The 17,196-nt window shown below is 38.7% G+C and overlaps 1 protein-coding gene and 1 long non-coding RNA gene across 4 annotated transcripts in view; both read right to left on the bottom strand.

Moving 5' to 3' along the window:
* LOC115221196 (TNF receptor-associated factor 3) overlaps nucleotides 1-17,196 on the bottom strand; it is a 47,670-nt gene that overhangs the window by 6,693 nt on the left and 23,781 nt on the right. For both annotated transcript variants that reach the window (XM_029791350.2, XM_036511011.1), the window contains exons 2-5: nucleotides 16,407-16,635; nucleotides 14,790-14,894; nucleotides 11,066-11,236; nucleotides 177-248 (exon numbers count right to left, since the gene is read on the bottom strand). In XM_029791350.2, coding sequence (XP_029647210.1) covers nucleotides 177-248; nucleotides 11,066-11,236; nucleotides 14,790-14,894; nucleotides 16,407-16,619 — 561 coding nt within the window. In that variant the 5' untranslated portion in view covers nucleotides 16,620-16,635. The remainder of the gene's footprint in view (nucleotides 1-176; nucleotides 249-11,065; nucleotides 11,237-14,789; nucleotides 14,895-16,406; nucleotides 16,636-17,196) is intronic.
* On the bottom strand, nucleotides 7,492-10,315 carry LOC118767057. 2 transcript variants are annotated; one of them, XR_005002948.1, is made up of 3 exons: nucleotides 9,930-10,315; nucleotides 8,675-9,899; nucleotides 7,492-8,427 (listed from the first exon to the last, which is right to left on the bottom strand). It is a non-coding gene; the product is annotated as an uncharacterized LOC118767057 (long non-coding RNA). The 2 variants fall into 2 exon arrangements; XR_005002949.1 differs by having other exon boundaries at nucleotides 8,675-9,989; nucleotides 10,125-10,315.

Genomic DNA, 17,196 nt, shown 5'->3' with positions numbered 1-17,196 from the left:
GTGCTAACGTTTCTGCCAGCTCGCTGCCTTAAATACTATTTAAATACCACTAAGCATTTTGTCTGGTGTGCTAACAATTTTACCAGCACGCCACCTTTGATAGTAACAACAATATCGACATAACAATGAAATAACTGTTTTCTGTTATTATAAAAAAAAAATGTTGAAGGCCCTACCTGGGATTGAACACACTCCTTTTGGCAATAATCACACGACACCATCTTATTTAGACATTCCTCAGCATGTGACTGCAACAGAAAGGTTAGAATTGATTTCAAGGTTTTCACAAAGATGAAAAAAATTTATAGTCATGTGAATAAATTAAAAACGATCAATATATTAGCAGCAAAAAATTGGCCACAAGGGTCCCAACTAAATATATCCTGATATCTTGGAACATTTCAATAAAATTTTATAGGAGCAGGAGTAGCTGTGTGGTAAGTAGCTTGCTTACCAACCACATGGTTCCGGGTTCAGTCCCACTGCATGGCATCTTGGGCAAGTGTCTTCTACTATAGCCTCACGCAGACCAAAGCCTTGTGAGTGCATTTGGTAGACGGAAACTGAAAGAAGCCCGTCGTATATATTTGTGTGTATATATATATATATGTGTGTATGTGTATGTGTATATGTTTGTGTGTCTGTGTTTGTCTCCCCAACATCACTTGACAACCGATGCTGGTGTGTTCATGTCCCTGTAACTTAGCAGTTCGGCAAAAAAGACCGATAGAATAAATACTAGGCTTACAAAGAATAAGCCCTGGGGTCGATTTGCTCGACTAAAAGCGGTGCTCCAGCATGGCCGCAGTCACATGACTGAAACAAGTAAAAGAGTAATCTGTTAAAAATGGGTATAAATGGCAGGGTTTCAAATCAGGACAGCCAGGTAAGTTGGATTTCCTTCGTCTGACAGGGATTTTTTCACCACAGCCTTGTAGGGCTCAGTAGAAGGGATGACTTTCACAGTTTGACCACACAAAAAACCCCATTTTTTTGCTTCACCATTTTCATGTCAAAATACATTTTTTAAAATCCTACACTTACCTATGATGCCAGGGTCACTCAAACACCCTGGTATTTCCACCCAGTCACAAAGTTTTCCGGGATTTTTTTTTTTTTTTGTTACTGTTGAACAGTAGCCCTTGATTCAGTTCAATGCGCTGGAGCACATAACTCAAGTTGTGTTGAAAATAGTCACAAAGAGGACCGATTCTGCTTTATTTGATATAAAAACTGATGGAGATAGGTAAGGTAATCGTTACGAAATATAAAATTGAAAATTTTATCATTAATTTTCAATTAGCAAAGAACATATTTTCTTCAAGATTTTTTTATACCATTAGAAAGAAAAATCTCTCATGAATTCAATATGGTCATTGCCAAATATGGCCATAATTCAGTTTATATATATCTACCATTCATAAATGGTAATATTGAGCACCTTTGTTAGATGCCATTCCCTTACTCTACACCTGCATAATCAATACAAAAAATTATTAATACAATTAATTTCAGTAAATTTGAAGAATTGGAAATGCATCTCTCCACTGTAAAAGATCTGCATAGAAAAAGAGAAAAACAATATTAGAGAGCTGAAATCATAGATCTATATATTATAATCATTTTAATCTATATATTATAATCACGGAGTGGTTGGCGTTAGGAAGGGCATCCAGCCGTAGAAACACTGCCAGATCTGACTGGGCCTGATGAAGCCTTCCAGCTTCCCAGACCCCAGTTGAACCGTCCAACCCATGCTAGCATGGAAAACGGACGCTAAATGATGATGATTTACAAGCAATCAGCCATTATTGAGTTACTAATATCTATTTTCATCCAACACATTTGAAATCTGCAAAGATCAAAAATAAATTAGATGTTAAATCCACATGCATCAAAATAATTTACACAATCATCAACAGCAAAAATCTTTAACTTATATTTTTTGCACCTGCCCTAAAAGGTGGGCCGAAGCATTTTGTTTTGTTTTTCAAATGAAATCTACCAGGTATATACAAATAAAAGCTATATAATTAGTCAAAAGAATCAAAGCCTTTCATGTTCTCTCTTTGCTTCTTTATACCTTTAAATAAGAATTTGATTGAAATAAAGAAATAAAAGCACAACAATGGCTGAATGACGCTCAACAATTTATGTGTTGTAATGGCATGATCTAAAAACAAAGACCAAATTAATGTGATCAACATTGTACAATCATCATCATCGTTTAGCGTCCGCTTTCCATGCTGGCATGGGTTGGACGGTGCAACTGGGGTCTGGGAAGCCAGAAGGCTGCACCAGGCCCAGTCTGATCTGGCAATGTTTCTACGGCTGGATGCCCTTCCTAACGCCAACCACTCCATGAGTATAGTGGGTGCTTTTTACGTGCCAGACGAGGCTGGCAAACGGCCACGATCGGATGGTGCTTTTTACATGCCACCGGCACGGAGGCCAGGCGAGGCTGGCACAATAAAGTCTGTTTTGAGTGGATTTCGAAAAATGGTGAACCGTTAAACTGGAGGAAAAGAATTCATTAAATGCTGTCAAAAGACTTGGTAAAGTACATACTATATCTTTCATAGATTTATTGTGTCTGTTTTGGCATGGTTTTTACAGCTGGATGCCCTTCCTAACACCAACCACCCAGCAGAGTTGGCCGAGTGCTTTTTACATGGCAGGTGATGTCAGTTTGGCATCCAGTGTGGACTGGATGCTTTTTGAGCAGGGTCACCAAGTAACTTGCAAGACAAAAATCTTTTGAGAGGGGAAGGGGAATTGGAGGAGGGGATCTTGTGTCAGATGATGAAAGGTTCTGTTGAGACAGAGAGACAGAAACAGGTGTCTTGCTGTAGGTGAGACACATGGTTACCCGGCCAGAAAGAGAGAAAAATGAGGACAGAAACAGGTGTGTTGCTGTAAAGGAGGTACATGATTACCCAACATGAGGGAAGAGCAGGTGGAGAGAGAGAATGGGAGACAGCAGGAGAGAGAATGATGGGAAAATGCCAGGCATACTCACAAGGGACAAGGATCAAAATATAATTGGGATGGTCAAGATAGATAATGGCAAGTAGCAAGGCACACCCTTGAGGTATGGAGATAATGAATATAAGTGGCAGGGCCTTGCCAAAGAAGCATGAGTGTAGGGGAGGGGGATATAGTGAGTGGTGAAAATCTAGGTATATGCGGTGGGTACTGGATAGCAATGATACAGTGAATAGGGCCTCGAGGACAGGATTGGGAAATTTTACTGTGCAGCATATTCCAGAAAGGTCCAGTAACAACAAAATAGATTATTCTGAGAGCCCTGATGATGGCATTAACCCCATTGCTTTCATTGCCATGAAGTACACTTTGTAATTTTAGATTCAAGTCCTCTTTAAAATCTAAAGAGTTGCTTGATGTGGTCATGGTGGGAAAAACAGCCTGTTGCTCCTCAGAAGAAGTTATTAAGCCTATTCATTCAAAAACTTGAGGTGTTTAATTTGATTTTCAAGTGTTCAAGACAGAAAATATCCCATTGCTGTTTGCACCCATTTTTTTATACTCCCTCCCATGCCTGGCCCCAACATATCACTCCCTGTTTGAACATACTTAGCCCCTACTGACTTGCTACGTGAATTGAACCAGACAAATTTAGTAAAAGCATCCCTACTTAAACCATGAACAATTTCTTTTAATACACTCTCACAAACATCTGAAAGGCCTAGCAAAAAAGTGGGCAGTGCTGTGTAAAAACTGCAAGTCAACAAGATCCTCCTGAAGAAGCGACTCCTGATACTCATTGAGCTCTATGTCAAATGATTTGTTGACCCAGGAACAATCTAACAAAACTGCAAACATTCTCTCTGGCATCTCTTTTTGTATGTCAACCATTTTCTCTTCATCAACCAACCAACACAATTCCTCTATCATAGCTTTTACATTATCAACAAGTCTGGTGCTATCTTCAACTGCCACACTAGAAAATCCCTCGGACAAAGTTTCCCCACTATCGAGTGTTACTTGTTGCCCCACTATCTTTTTGCCATCCTTTTATGCTCTATCCCCATGTAATGTCCATCATACGGGTTCTGAAAGTCCTTCACTGACTTGATGTTTGCTGAGAACATGTTCCGTATCCATCATTATACTTGCTGTTGAAGCAGAGTGTACACTTTCTCCAGTGTTCTTCTTGAAAATCCATTTGATAACAACAAATATCATATTACCAACCTTTGTAGTTGGAATCTCCTTACATAATTCCATTACACATTTTTCAACAGACTTTTTGTATGCATGCCCTGTTGTTTCCTCTTTAAATTCCAGCCTTTCAGAATCTACGGCATGTTCCTCTATCTCTAATAAATAACCATCTGTTTTCCACTTTGTTTAACTTCTGCCTTAATTCCCAATTCGTTTTCAACACTACATCAATCTTTCGTTTCTGCTTACATTACTTTTACTTTCCTTCCCAACTCTCTAATCTTATTTTCAAGTTTCTTTCATTCATCTAATCCCAAATGTTTATGTCAAATCTTGAAATATTTTGCTTTCAATTTCAAATGTTTTCCCTTTCTTCTCAGTGATTGGCAACTGGACCTGCCTTCAGTGATCTTATTTCAGTTCTCTTTATATCTAGGGATGTTTTGCTTTCCATCAGTTCTAAAATTTCTTGAGTTTTTGTCTTTGAGATCATATTCTAGTTTTCCTATACAAACTTTCAATGCTTGATTTTGTCTTGATTTTTTTTTTCTTGCCCTCTCATGTAATCACATATTTTCTTCCTGACATGCATATTTATTATTGTTACTTATTAGTTTACTCAAGTTTTGGGCCACTTTTCCAACCTTTTGAATGTGTGTTTGTTTTTCTATGCATCCCTTACATTCTCCAGGAGATGGTGTGCTACTGTTTTCACTGCTTTTGGCTTGTTCCGTTTCCTCTGTTTGAAATTCTATTTGTTCATCTAGATAATCTGAATCTACATTTGATCTACTTTTATTTTTGCTGTACTTTGAGAAATTGTTTTGTTTCTTTGGTCATGTGTTTGATTTTATATTATAGTTATTGAGATACAAATGATTAGCTGATGTGTAGAGCCCCATCTGTCCGAATGTGTCCAAAGGTTCCAACAAGATGTCCCAAGTGATGTGCCAATCATATGGGATATATGTGCCATTGAAGGATCATCTAGTGATTTTAGCCACTTGACACTTTGATCCTGCAGGAAAAGTGAAAAAAAATATCACAGAACATGCTAAATTATAACAATAGTATATCACAATAACATGTAAAAACAGGTTCTATTATTTGAACTCATAAGAAACACTACATGTTCATTTTTACGCTCCTTCGCTTGATAATTTATTTCATTTTCAGCAAATAATTGAAACATATAAATGTACATGATAAAAGATTAAGCCACATACATACTGAGAATAAATACATTCATTGGGCTTCACAGAAGCAACATGGCCGATGCAGGTATCACATAACTAGCACCCAGGCTGGTGGCAGGTAAAAGCACCTTTTGAGCCCTGGGCCTCATGGAGGCAATGGCAAATGACTGAAACCTTAGGCAATATGCTGTGCTTGAGAAGAAGAGCCATCAAACCAAGTGAAATCATAGTTATGGCAGATACTGGTGTCACACAACTGGCACCCATGCTGGTGGCACGTAAAAGCACTCATTACACTCTTAGAGTGGAAAGGCATCCAGCCGTATAAACCATGCCAAATCAGACTGCAGTCTGGTGCAGCCCCGGTCAAACTGTCCAAACAATGTCAGCATGGACAACAGACATTGAATGATGATGATGGTAGGCCAAATCAACCTAATAAAAAAATGAAAAGAGAGGAATTAAGATAAGGCCTGGTAAGCCTTTTGTGTGGAAGTTCCTCAAAACAAAAAATATTATTTTGATTTATTGGTCAGCGTAAGTATTCAATTTTATACTAGATGGGAGCATGAAAGGAAAATCATGACACACATTCTTTCACACAAACAATAACATAGCACACCACCACATGCACAAAGCATGGAGTATGGCAACAGTAATTTAAAGCTAAATATTACCTACATTAAAGAAAAGAAAATATGTGCAAAAATATAATCAATTAAAAAGAGATAGCAAAACCTTACCTGTGAAATCAAGATGACTTTTTCAAGGAAGAGTGTGAAGGCAGCAGTTGTCTTGATTGAAGATACAACCTTGGGAGTTGTTTCAATGAGAAAATAGCACTTTGATCCTGGGTAATTGGGAAAAGTTACCTGGGATCATCCATGTTGTAACATCTTTCCAACGTTTTTGATGAGCCTCCTTCGAGTGGTAAGATTGTAGGAGAATCTTGTTAGTGGGAGGAAGATTGGATAGAGATTTCTTCCAGTCATGCCCTGTACTAAGGAACACACTCCTCAAGAGCTTAAAAAGCTCAGCAGCTATTGTATTAAGAACAACGAGAATAAGATACTAGAATAATCCTTATTTCTTTATTACCCACAAAGGGCTAAACACAGAGGGGACAAACAAGGAGAGACAAATGGTTTAAGTCGATTACATCGACCCCAGTGCATAACTGGTGCTTAATTTATCGACCCCGAAAGGATGAAAGGCAAAGTCGACTTTGGCAGAATTTGAACTCAGAACGCAGCGGTGGCCGAAATACCACAAAGCATTTTGCCCGGCGTGCTAACGTTTCTGCCAGCTCACTACCTTTAAGATACTAAATTAATTCTTTTAAGGTAAATTTCAGTGGTACTAAAAATATATGTATATACTACTGTGTATCCCATCATTGCTGGGTAATTTTCACAAACTTTAGCAGACTTTTGGAATAGAAAACCTACATAAATTGGATTTTCTCCATTTTGACAGGAATTTTTCAAACTTCCTTTTTCACCACAGCCTTACAGATGACGGGAGGAAGCTTTTTACGAAAAACAATTTTTGAAAATTTATGAATTCCCTCTCGCCTGCCTTCCAAACCCATTTAGCCCAAATTCTTTTATATACTACATACTTAAAATAATGGGAGAATCCTTTCCAATTCAAAAATGAATCTTTAGAAAATTTATTAATTGTAGCCACTACCAAACCAACCCACTCAATACCAGTATTAGCCAATTTTTTTTTTTTTTGCACTACATTCTTAAAAACAATGGGAGAAGCCTTGAAGATTAAAAAAGAAGATTATTGGTGTTTTTCTATATATTTTTCTCCTCAAAAATACATTTTATGGAATGATGACGTGGTGGCCCATTCCTTGGATTTAAGCAGCAACAAAATTTATTAAAATTTTTAACCCGCTCTCTGCATCAAGTGTGTGCGTTTGTGTGTGTAAGGAAAAAACATATTTACTTACAAAAAAGTACAAAAAATTTTCTTATTCAAATCTTTAACCCTCAACCACATCAAGCAAATTCATGTGCCCGTGCATGTGTGTTTATGTAAGGAAAATCATATTTACTAACAGAAAATTATGCTACTAAAATAAATTACCCTATTGCCCTAATGAAATTCCTTACATGCATACACACACTAACAAACACACACACACAAACACACACACACTCAGCATGAGCAATATATTTTTGTAGAGAGTAAGAAAAACTGAAACAGACAGACAATAAAGAGAGGGAGATCTCTGCTGCTGTCACAAATTAAAAAATGTTTAAATTAAGAGAAAATTTTCAAATTTAGTATATTGATGTACTTTTTCGTACTAAATCCAATTTTGTGATTCAATTATTCCAGAAAAAATTTTAGAAAAATTTTAAAGAAACTTAAAGTTAGATCATTAGGTAACAAAAGGAAAATTATGAGTGAGAATTAATACATATACAAAGTGCATGATGAATACATAGAGAGACAAATTGATGGAGATAGACAAAAAGTGGGAGAATAGTTGATCTAAAAGTTGAGTTATTTCTTGCAGCAAATTAAATTTTTTTTATTATTATTTATGAATGACGTTGTCTGTAGGACACAGATTTCGAAAATGAAATTCGTTTTCCTCAAAGATTCACCATTCCAGAGCCTTTTTGGGGCTAAACATGAATACATAACCACATACATTAACATTTCTATAATAGATTTATAATAATGAGCCAACAGTAAGCCAGTGACTAGGCTTGGAAGTTAACTAAAATGTTACTAACAGTCTTGTTACAAAGAGTAGTATTTATCAATACGATTATTCAGTTCTATTTAACTACTAGATTACCTATGACCCGTTGGGTCACTGGGGAAGTCTGAGTTTCCTAGCAACAGAGTTTTGTTTCGTGGGTTTTTTTTTTCTTCTTTTTCGTTATTTTGCATGCTTTCAACAAATGTGACATCGAAATCACGCATAAAGGAAAGATTTGGTTGCTATTTCATGCATGCCCTGCTTCCATGTAATAGGTATTTCAAGTCCTTTATCTCAAAAATACATGTGCAAAAATACCTATTTCTTTACTACCCACAAGGGGCTAAACACAGAGAGGACAAACAAGGAGAGACAGACAGATTAAGTCGATTACATCGACCCCAGTGCATAACTGATACTTAATTTATCGACCCCGAAAGGACGAAAGGAAAAGTCGACCTCGGCGGAATTTGAACTCAGAATGTAACGGCAGACGAAATACGGCTACGCATTTCGCCCAGTGTGCTAACGATTCTGCCAGCTCACCGCCTTTGTGCAAAAATACCTGCAAGGTAAAATTCAGAGGTCATCCAGCACACATTAAACAGCAAGAGTGAATAAACAACATTTTCAATATATGCAAATTCTAATTAATTAGAAGACATATTTATCTCAATTTAGTGCATTATTTGATAAAAATATGTTTACTTACCATTTTTTAAAAATCTGGATCAAAATTAATATTTGATTCATATTCCATTTGACTTCTCGCTGCGTGGGAATCTGTCAGTGTGACAAATACTGTCAATATGTGTTAATCATATATAAAAAGTATATGATCAAAATATTTTTGACTTTGTGCTTTTTCACCATCTTGTGGCTAGATTCGGCAATGACCATATTGAATTCATGAGAAATTTTTCTCTCTTATGGTATAAAAAACCTTGAAGAAAATATGTTCTTTTCTCAGTGAAAATTAATGATAAAATAATAACTTTTATATTTCATAACAATTACCTGACATACCCCATCGGTTTCTAATATCAAAATAAAACAAAAACATTCCTCTTTCTGATTGTATGATTTTCAACACAACTTGAGTCATAGTGCTCCAGTACACGGAACTAGAATGAGGACTAGCATTCAGCAGACATTAAAAAACAACAACAAAGGACAAACTTTGTAAATGCATAGAAATACCAGAGTGTTTGAGGGACACCGACATGTTATGTAACTGTCAGATTTTAATTAAAACTATATGAGAAGTTCACATCCAGATCTTTCAAATGGTATATAATTTTTCACAGAAAACAAGTATTTTGATATGAAAATGATGAAACAAGTGGGTTTTTGCTAATTCTAGCTGTGCTTGTCTCCACTGTACAGCGGTCTGTAGTGATACTGAGTGATACCATGTGACAGGTCAGCTGGTAGTGTTATACCATGTGACAAGTCAGCTGATAGTGTTAGACAATACGACAGGTGAGCTGGTAGTGTTAGACCAAGCGACAGGTGAGCTGGTAGTGTTAGACCATGTGACAGGTCAGCTGGGTAGTTTTAGACCAAGGAACAGGTCAGCTGGTAGTGTTAGACCATATGATAGGTCGGCTGGTAGTGTTAGACCATGTGACAAGTCCGCTGGTAGTGTTAGACCATACGACAGGTCAGCTGGTAGTGTTAGACCATGTGACAGGTCAGCTGGGTAGGTTTAGACCAAGCAACAGGTCAGCTGGTGGTGTTAGACCATGCGACAGGTCAGCTGGGTAGTTTTAGACCAAGCGACAGGTCAGCTGGTGGTGTTAGGCCATATGACAGGTCACCTGGTAGTGTTAGACCAAGAGACAGGTCAGCTGGTAGTGTTAGACCATGCAACAGGTCAGCTGGTAATGTTAGACCAAGCGACAGGTCAGCTGGTAGTGTTAGACCAAGCGACAGGTCAGCTGGTAATGTTAGACCAAGCGACAGGTCAGCTGGTAGTGTTAGACCAAGCGACAGGTCAGTTGGTAGTGTTAGACCAAGCGACGGGTCAGCTGGTAGTGTCAGACCATGCGACAGGTCAGCTGAGTAGTTTTAGACCATATGACAGGTCAGCTGGTAGTGTTAGACCAAGAGACAGGTCAGCTGGTAGTGTTAGACCATGCAACAGGTCAGCTGGTAGTGTTAGACCAAGCGACGGGTCAGCTGGTAGTGTCAGACCATGCGACAGGTCAGCTGAGTAGTTTTAGACCATATGACAGGTCAGCTGGTAGTGTTAGACCAAGCGACGGGTCAGCTGGTAGTGTCAGACCATGCGACAGGTCAGCTGAGTAGTTTTAGACCATATGACAGGTCAGCTGGGTAGTTTTAGACCAAGTGACAGGTCACCTGGTAATGTTAGACCATGTGACAGGTCAGCCGGTAGTGTTAGACCAAGCGACAGGTCAGCTGGTAGTGTTAGACCATGTGATAGGTCAGCTGGTCGTTTTAGACCATGTGACAGGTCAGCTGGTAGTGTTAGACCATGCAACAGGTCAGCTGGTAGTATTAGACCATACGACAGGTCAGCTGGGTAATTTTAGATCATATGACAGGTCAGCTGGTAGTTTTAGACCAAGCGACAGGTAAGTAAAGTAAAATAAAATTGAATCACCTGGATATTACTGTCCTGAGCGCTAAGACTCATAGGGCTGCAAACTTGGTTTCCATAGCAACTAAGTGACCAAGTTCACAATATTGCCTATGAACAGGATACCAGCCTGTTACAGGGTTAGCTCATTTACAGCTGAGCTGACTGAAGCAACATGAAATGAAGTGTTTTGCTCAGAAACTCAATGCATCACTCAGTCCAGGAATTGAAACAACAACCTTGCCATCACGGCTTAACTACTAGGCCAAGCACCTTTACTGCTCATATAACAATAATTAATTAAAAAAAAAGAAAAAAAAAAAAGGAAGAAAGTAAAAGGTGATTACTGACTGTTTTGTCACTTCTCCGTATTGACGAGTCACAATCTTCACATTTAATTATCTGAAACGGGCACGTCTCAATATGTTGCTCTTTCTCCTGTAAACAACCTGTCCATGTACAACCTGTGTTGCTACATTTTTTCTGCCAGTATTCGCAATTATTCAGGTGTTTGGAATGATCCTAAAAAAGAAAATTTAAAAAAAAACACAAAATTAGAAACTATTTTTCACACACACACACACACACACACCAAGAACACAATTTTGTTACTCTTATATGTCTTCCCTACAACACATCAAAAGATGCGTCTTCCCCATTGCAACATGTCAACAGATGTGTCTTCCTCGCTGTAACACGCCAACAGGTGTGTCTTCCTCGCTGTAACACGCCAACAGGTGAGTATTCCTCATAGTAACATGCCAACACGTGTCTTTTTCACTGTAACATGCCAACAGGTGTGTCTTCCTCTCAGTAACATGCCAACAGGTGCGTCTACCTCGCTGTAAAATGCCAACAGGTGTGTCTTCTTCGCTGTAACATGCCGACGGGTGTGTATTCTTCACTGTAACATGCCAACAGCTGTGCCTTCCTCACTGTAACATGCCAACAGGTGTGTCTTTATTGCTGTAACATGGCAACAGGTGTGTCTTTATTGCTGTAACATGCCTACAGGTGTATCTTCCTCGCTGTAACATGCCAACAGGTGTGCCCAAGAGTATCAAAATGTGAAGAATTTCAATTGCTGCAAGAACACACTCCCAACATTTGTAAGAATTGTCATCTGGTGGTGAAACAGGGAGATTCAGGAACACTCATCGCCTCATGAGCTGACACGAATGGCCCTTTGTGAGTTTCACACCTCAGCCTGTGACATTGTTGCTACAGCCATCAGATTCAAGAAGTAAAACCCACCAAGATAGGGTCAATGAAGGCTGCAGCAGATTTGGCAAGTTCTTGAATGACATACAAAATGCCCAAAGAGCAATTCTAGACAATCTTTCCTACCAAGACTCTCTCAAAAATCAGTGGCAAACTCTTTGAGGGAAGCTCAATTCACTCTTCATATCTTGAATATTGAATGGCAGATTACAAAAGCTCAAGAAAGTTAGATGTATACAAACAAATATGACATACAATTTCTATGACATAATGGAAAAACCTAATGACTCTAGGAATCGTTCCAGGAGACCAATTACTTCACCAAATGGCATTTCTCTGCTGAAAGATCAGTAAGCAATAGTGGAGTACAGAAGGGAACATTTCAACCAGCCCCTAAACTAGACTAAGCCTGTAGATTCAACACTCACGAAGGAATTTTATGAAATATTTCATCAGCCACTATGTTAATGGATCACCACACTTGACAGAATTTAGTGCAGCCATCAAATCCATAAAAAATAGGGAAGATAGGCACAGGTGTGGCTGCGTGGTAAGAAGGCAGCAAGCTGGCAGAAACGTTACCATGCCGATCGAAATGTTTATCGGTATTTCGTCTGCTGTTACGTTCTGAGTCCAAATTCCGCCGAGGTCAACTTTGCCTTTCATCCTTTCGGGGTCGATTAAATAAGTAGCAGTTACGCACTGGGGTCGATGTAATCGACTTAATCCGTTTGTCTGTCCTTGTTTGTCCTCTCTGTGTTTAGCCCCTTTTGAGTAGTAAATAAATAGGTATTTCGTCTGCCGTTACGTTCTGAGTTCAAATTCCGCCGAGGTCAACTTTGCCTTTCATCCTTTCGGGGTCGATTAAATAAGTAGCAGTTACGCACTGGGGTCGATGTAATCGACTTAATACCTATGTCTGTCCTTGTTTGTCCCCTCTCTGTTTAGCCCCTTCTGAGCAATAAAGCAATAAGAAGCTTGCTTTGCAAATACATGGTTCTGAGTTCAGTCCCACTGCATTGCACCTTGGGCAAGTGTCTTCTACTACAGCCTCAGGCCAACCAAAGCCTTGTCAGTGTATTTGGTAGACAGAAACTGAAATAAGCCTGTTGTTTCACAACTGATTTTGGTTTGGTGTCATCCCTGTAACTTAGTGGTTCAACAAATCAGCAAAAGTGACCGATATAATAAGTACTAGGCTTTAAAAAAAATAAAAAGTACTGGGATCGATATATACAAATAAAAATTCAAGGCAGTGCCCAATCATGGTCACAGTCTAATGACTAAAACAAATAAAAGATACTGGATCAGACAATATTCCAGCAGAGATTCTGAAGGAGAGAGGTTACTTCTGCACTAAAGTACTTCATCACATAAGTAAGGAGTCAGGAGTGGAAGGATGCCAACGTTATCACTAAAGGTGGCAAGCTGGCAGAAACGTTAGCACGTCGGACGAAATGCCCAGTGGTATTTTCTCTGCTGTTACATTCTGAGTGCAAATTCCACCGAGGTTGACTTTGCCCTTCATCCTTTTGGGGTTGATAAATTAAGTACAAGTTGTGTACTGGGGTCAATCTAATCGGCTGGCCCCATCCCCAAAAATTTCAGGTCTTATGCCTAGAGTAGAAAAGATTATCACTAGCTATAGAAATAAGGGAGATAAATCTGTTTGCTCCAAAAGTAGGGGCATAATACTCCTACCCACTGCTAGAAAGGCCTTGGCAAAGGTTATTTCGACAACCAATATCTATTTCTTTACTACCTACAAGGGGCTAAACACAGAGGGGACAAACAAGGACAGACAAACGGATTAAGTCGATTATAACGACCCCAGTGCATAACTGGTACTTATTTAATAGACCCTGAAAGAATGAAAGGCAAAGTTGACCTCGGCGGAATTTGAACTCAGAACGTAGCGGAAGACAAAATACGGCTACGCATTTCATCCGGCATGCTAACGTTTCTGCCAGCACGCCAATATCAGAGGATTAGTGTGGTTCCTGTAGGGACCTAGGCACGGCAACTATGATCTTGTCACAAGGTAGCTTTAACAGACAACAGCAAAAGTCTTCAGTAGGTATGACTATACCAGTCAACATTCTTTCAGAAGAATTGAGGAGGAACAACAATAATAATAATAATAATGATGATGATCTTTTCTGCTATAGGCACAAGGATTGAAATTCTTTAGCAGACGGTATTAGCCGATGATGTTGATCCCAGTGCTAATCTGGTACTTATTTCATCAACCCTGAAAGCTGAAAATTAACCTTTCACCCTTTCGAGGTTGATGAAATAATAATGATGGTTGCTCCTGTTGATTTTAACATATAGGTGCAGGAGTGGCTGTGTGGTAAGTAGCTTGCTTACCAACCACATGGTTCTGGGTTCAGTCCCACTGCGTGGCACCTTGGGCAAGTGTCTTCTACTATAGTCCCAGGCTGACCAAAGCCTTGTGAGTGGATTTGGTAGACGGAAACTGAAAGAAGCCCGTCGTATATATGTATATATATGTGTGCATGTATGTTTGTGTGTCTGTGTTTGTCCCCCTAGCATTGCTTCACAACCGATGCTGGTGTGTTTATGTCCCCGTCACTTAGCGGTTCGGCAAAACAGACCGATAGAATAAGTACTGGGCTTACAAAGAATAAGTCCTGGGGTCGAGTTGCTCGATTAAAGGCGGTGCTCCAGCATGGCCGCAGTCAAAATGACTGAAACAAGTAAAAGAGTAAAAGAGAGTATATGGGTGTTTGAAGGGGAGGATTAAAAGGAAAAAAATTAGCAGCAGTAGTAACAACAACAACAACAACCAGAGACAACAAAGAACACAAGTAGTAAAGAAAGTGGTACTAACCGATAAATCTTTGTACAACATTTTTACAGGACAGCCATAACATTTATTATAACAATATACAAGTTGGTGGTTGATGTATCTTCTTGCACTGAAGTCTTCATGGAGCTGAGAATAGACAAATTATTTAGATTAGTTTATTTCAAGGTCTCCCAATTTTTTCCATTTGCCACCCCTTTGGATTCTGGGATGACACACATACAAACATACAACTCTTTCTACAGCAAATTCAAAACATCAGTTTTTCACAAATAAAATATAAATTAGTAAACCCATTTCTTTTGCTGTTTTTACAATATGAAGGACTAAATTTACATCCTGCCTGTAACAAAGTTATTGGTTGTGTAAACAACAAACAGATGTATTAGTTTAACGCTCGGGAAGCGAGAAAGTCTTTAACATTTCGAGCTTATGCTCTTCAACAGAAAGGAACACAGAAAAAAACAGAGAGAAAATAAAAAAAAGGTTTAGTGGCTAGAGATCAATAATATATACACACATGTATATACTCACATGTATGTATATATATATATATCACCCACTACACTCTCAGTGTGGTTGGTGTTAGGAAGGGCATCCAGCTGTAGAAACATTGCCAGATCAAGATTGGAGCATGGTGCAGCTGCTGAATCTACAGACCTCAGTCAAAACGTCCAACCCATGCCAGCATGGAAAGCGACGTTAATTGATGATGACCATGATGTATATATATATATATACACACACATACATAAATACATACATATATATATACATGTAACTTAGTGGTTCGGCAAAAGAGACCGATAGAATAAGTACTAGGCTTACAAACAATAAATCCCGGAGTCGATTCGCTCGACTAAAGGTGGTGCTCCAGCATGGCTGCAGTCAAATGACTGAAACATGTAAAAGGGTAAAGAGAGAGTGTATATATATATATATATATATATATATATATATATATATATATATATACGCGTATATTTTTATATCACTGTGATCACCGTGACCGACCAAGCTATCAGATGTTGCTACACATCACCAGTCACAATGCGCTTCGCATTGTTTTAGCCTTCAAATGACGCCACCCCACTGGCTAAGCGAGCAGGCCAATAGAAGAAAGAGTGAGAGAAAGTTGTGGTGAAAGAGTACAGCAGGGATCGCCACCACCCCCTGCCAGAGCCTCGTGGAGCTTTAGGTGTTTTCGCTCGATAAACACTCACAACGCCCAATCTGGTAATCGAAACTGCGATCCTACAACCGTGAGTCCGCTGCCTTAACCACTGGGCCATTGCGCCTCCACTATATATATATATATATATATATATATATATATATATATATATATACGTGTATAAATATATACATGTATATATAGGTTTAAATGTATATGTAGACAGACAGAAAGATAGATAGATAAATAGATACATATATGTCTAAATAAAAGGTATGATGGTCACAGATACACAATTGTGTTACAGCTATACAACTGTGTCACAGCTACCCAACTACTACCCTGTTAACTAGTTACTCAAAATGACAATACAAATTTGATACAGTCAAAAATGTGATATGTGAGTGAGATTGAGGAAGTTGTAAATTGTAAGAAAACGAAATTTTGAAACAGTTCAATATACAAACCTCAAATTTTCTCAAAGTAACACAATCTTCCTCATTTGCAGGACATGGTACACTGTCCACAATTTTCAACAAATTGTCAGCACATTCCATACAGATGCGGTGGCCACATCGTGTCATCATAGCATTCTTTAAAACATTTTTGCAAGAAATGCAAAGATAGGATTCTTCTATATCAACAAATTCTGGGGTAGGATCAGGCTTTGACAAGGCCATTTCAGGAAAAATAGATCTGAAAACAAACAAAGAAAGGTTGCTATGAAAGTCAGCTAGTTAGAAATACTAAAAAAATCTATTAACAACAGGACATAGCTTCTTCTGCCTTGCACACGCTCTCTCACACTATCTCTCTTTCTCATGCTCTCTCCCCTCTCTCTTTCTCTCTCCCTCTGTGTCTGTGTGTGTGTTTGTGAGCAAAGGAGAAAGGCAATGAAGGAGTGAACTAGCAGGTGAAACATGTCCCTTCCAACTTAATCCAGCATGTAACAAACATTAAGAACAAAAGAAAAAAAACGAAGAAAAATGATGATGATGATGATGATGATTCTTTTTATTCTTTTCTTTATTTATTTGTTTCAGTCATGTGACTGTGGCCATGCTGGAGCACCGCCTTTAGTCGAGCAAATCGACCCCAGGACTTATTCTTTGTAAGCCTAGTACTTATTCTATCGGTTCTCTTTTGCCGAAGCGCTAAGTTACAGGGACATAAACACATCAGCATCGGTTGTCAAGCGATGTTGGGGGGACAAACACAGACAGACACACACACACACATATATATATATATATATAT

The sequence above is a fragment of the Octopus sinensis genome, linkage group LG18, assembly GCF_006345805.1.
Source record: "Octopus sinensis linkage group LG18, ASM634580v1, whole genome shotgun sequence".
Classification (NCBI taxonomy): domain Eukaryota; kingdom Metazoa; phylum Mollusca; class Cephalopoda; order Octopoda; family Octopodidae; genus Octopus; species Octopus sinensis.
The sequence above is the reverse complement of the archived record's forward strand: the minus strand, read 5'-3'. Positions and strand labels throughout refer to the sequence as shown.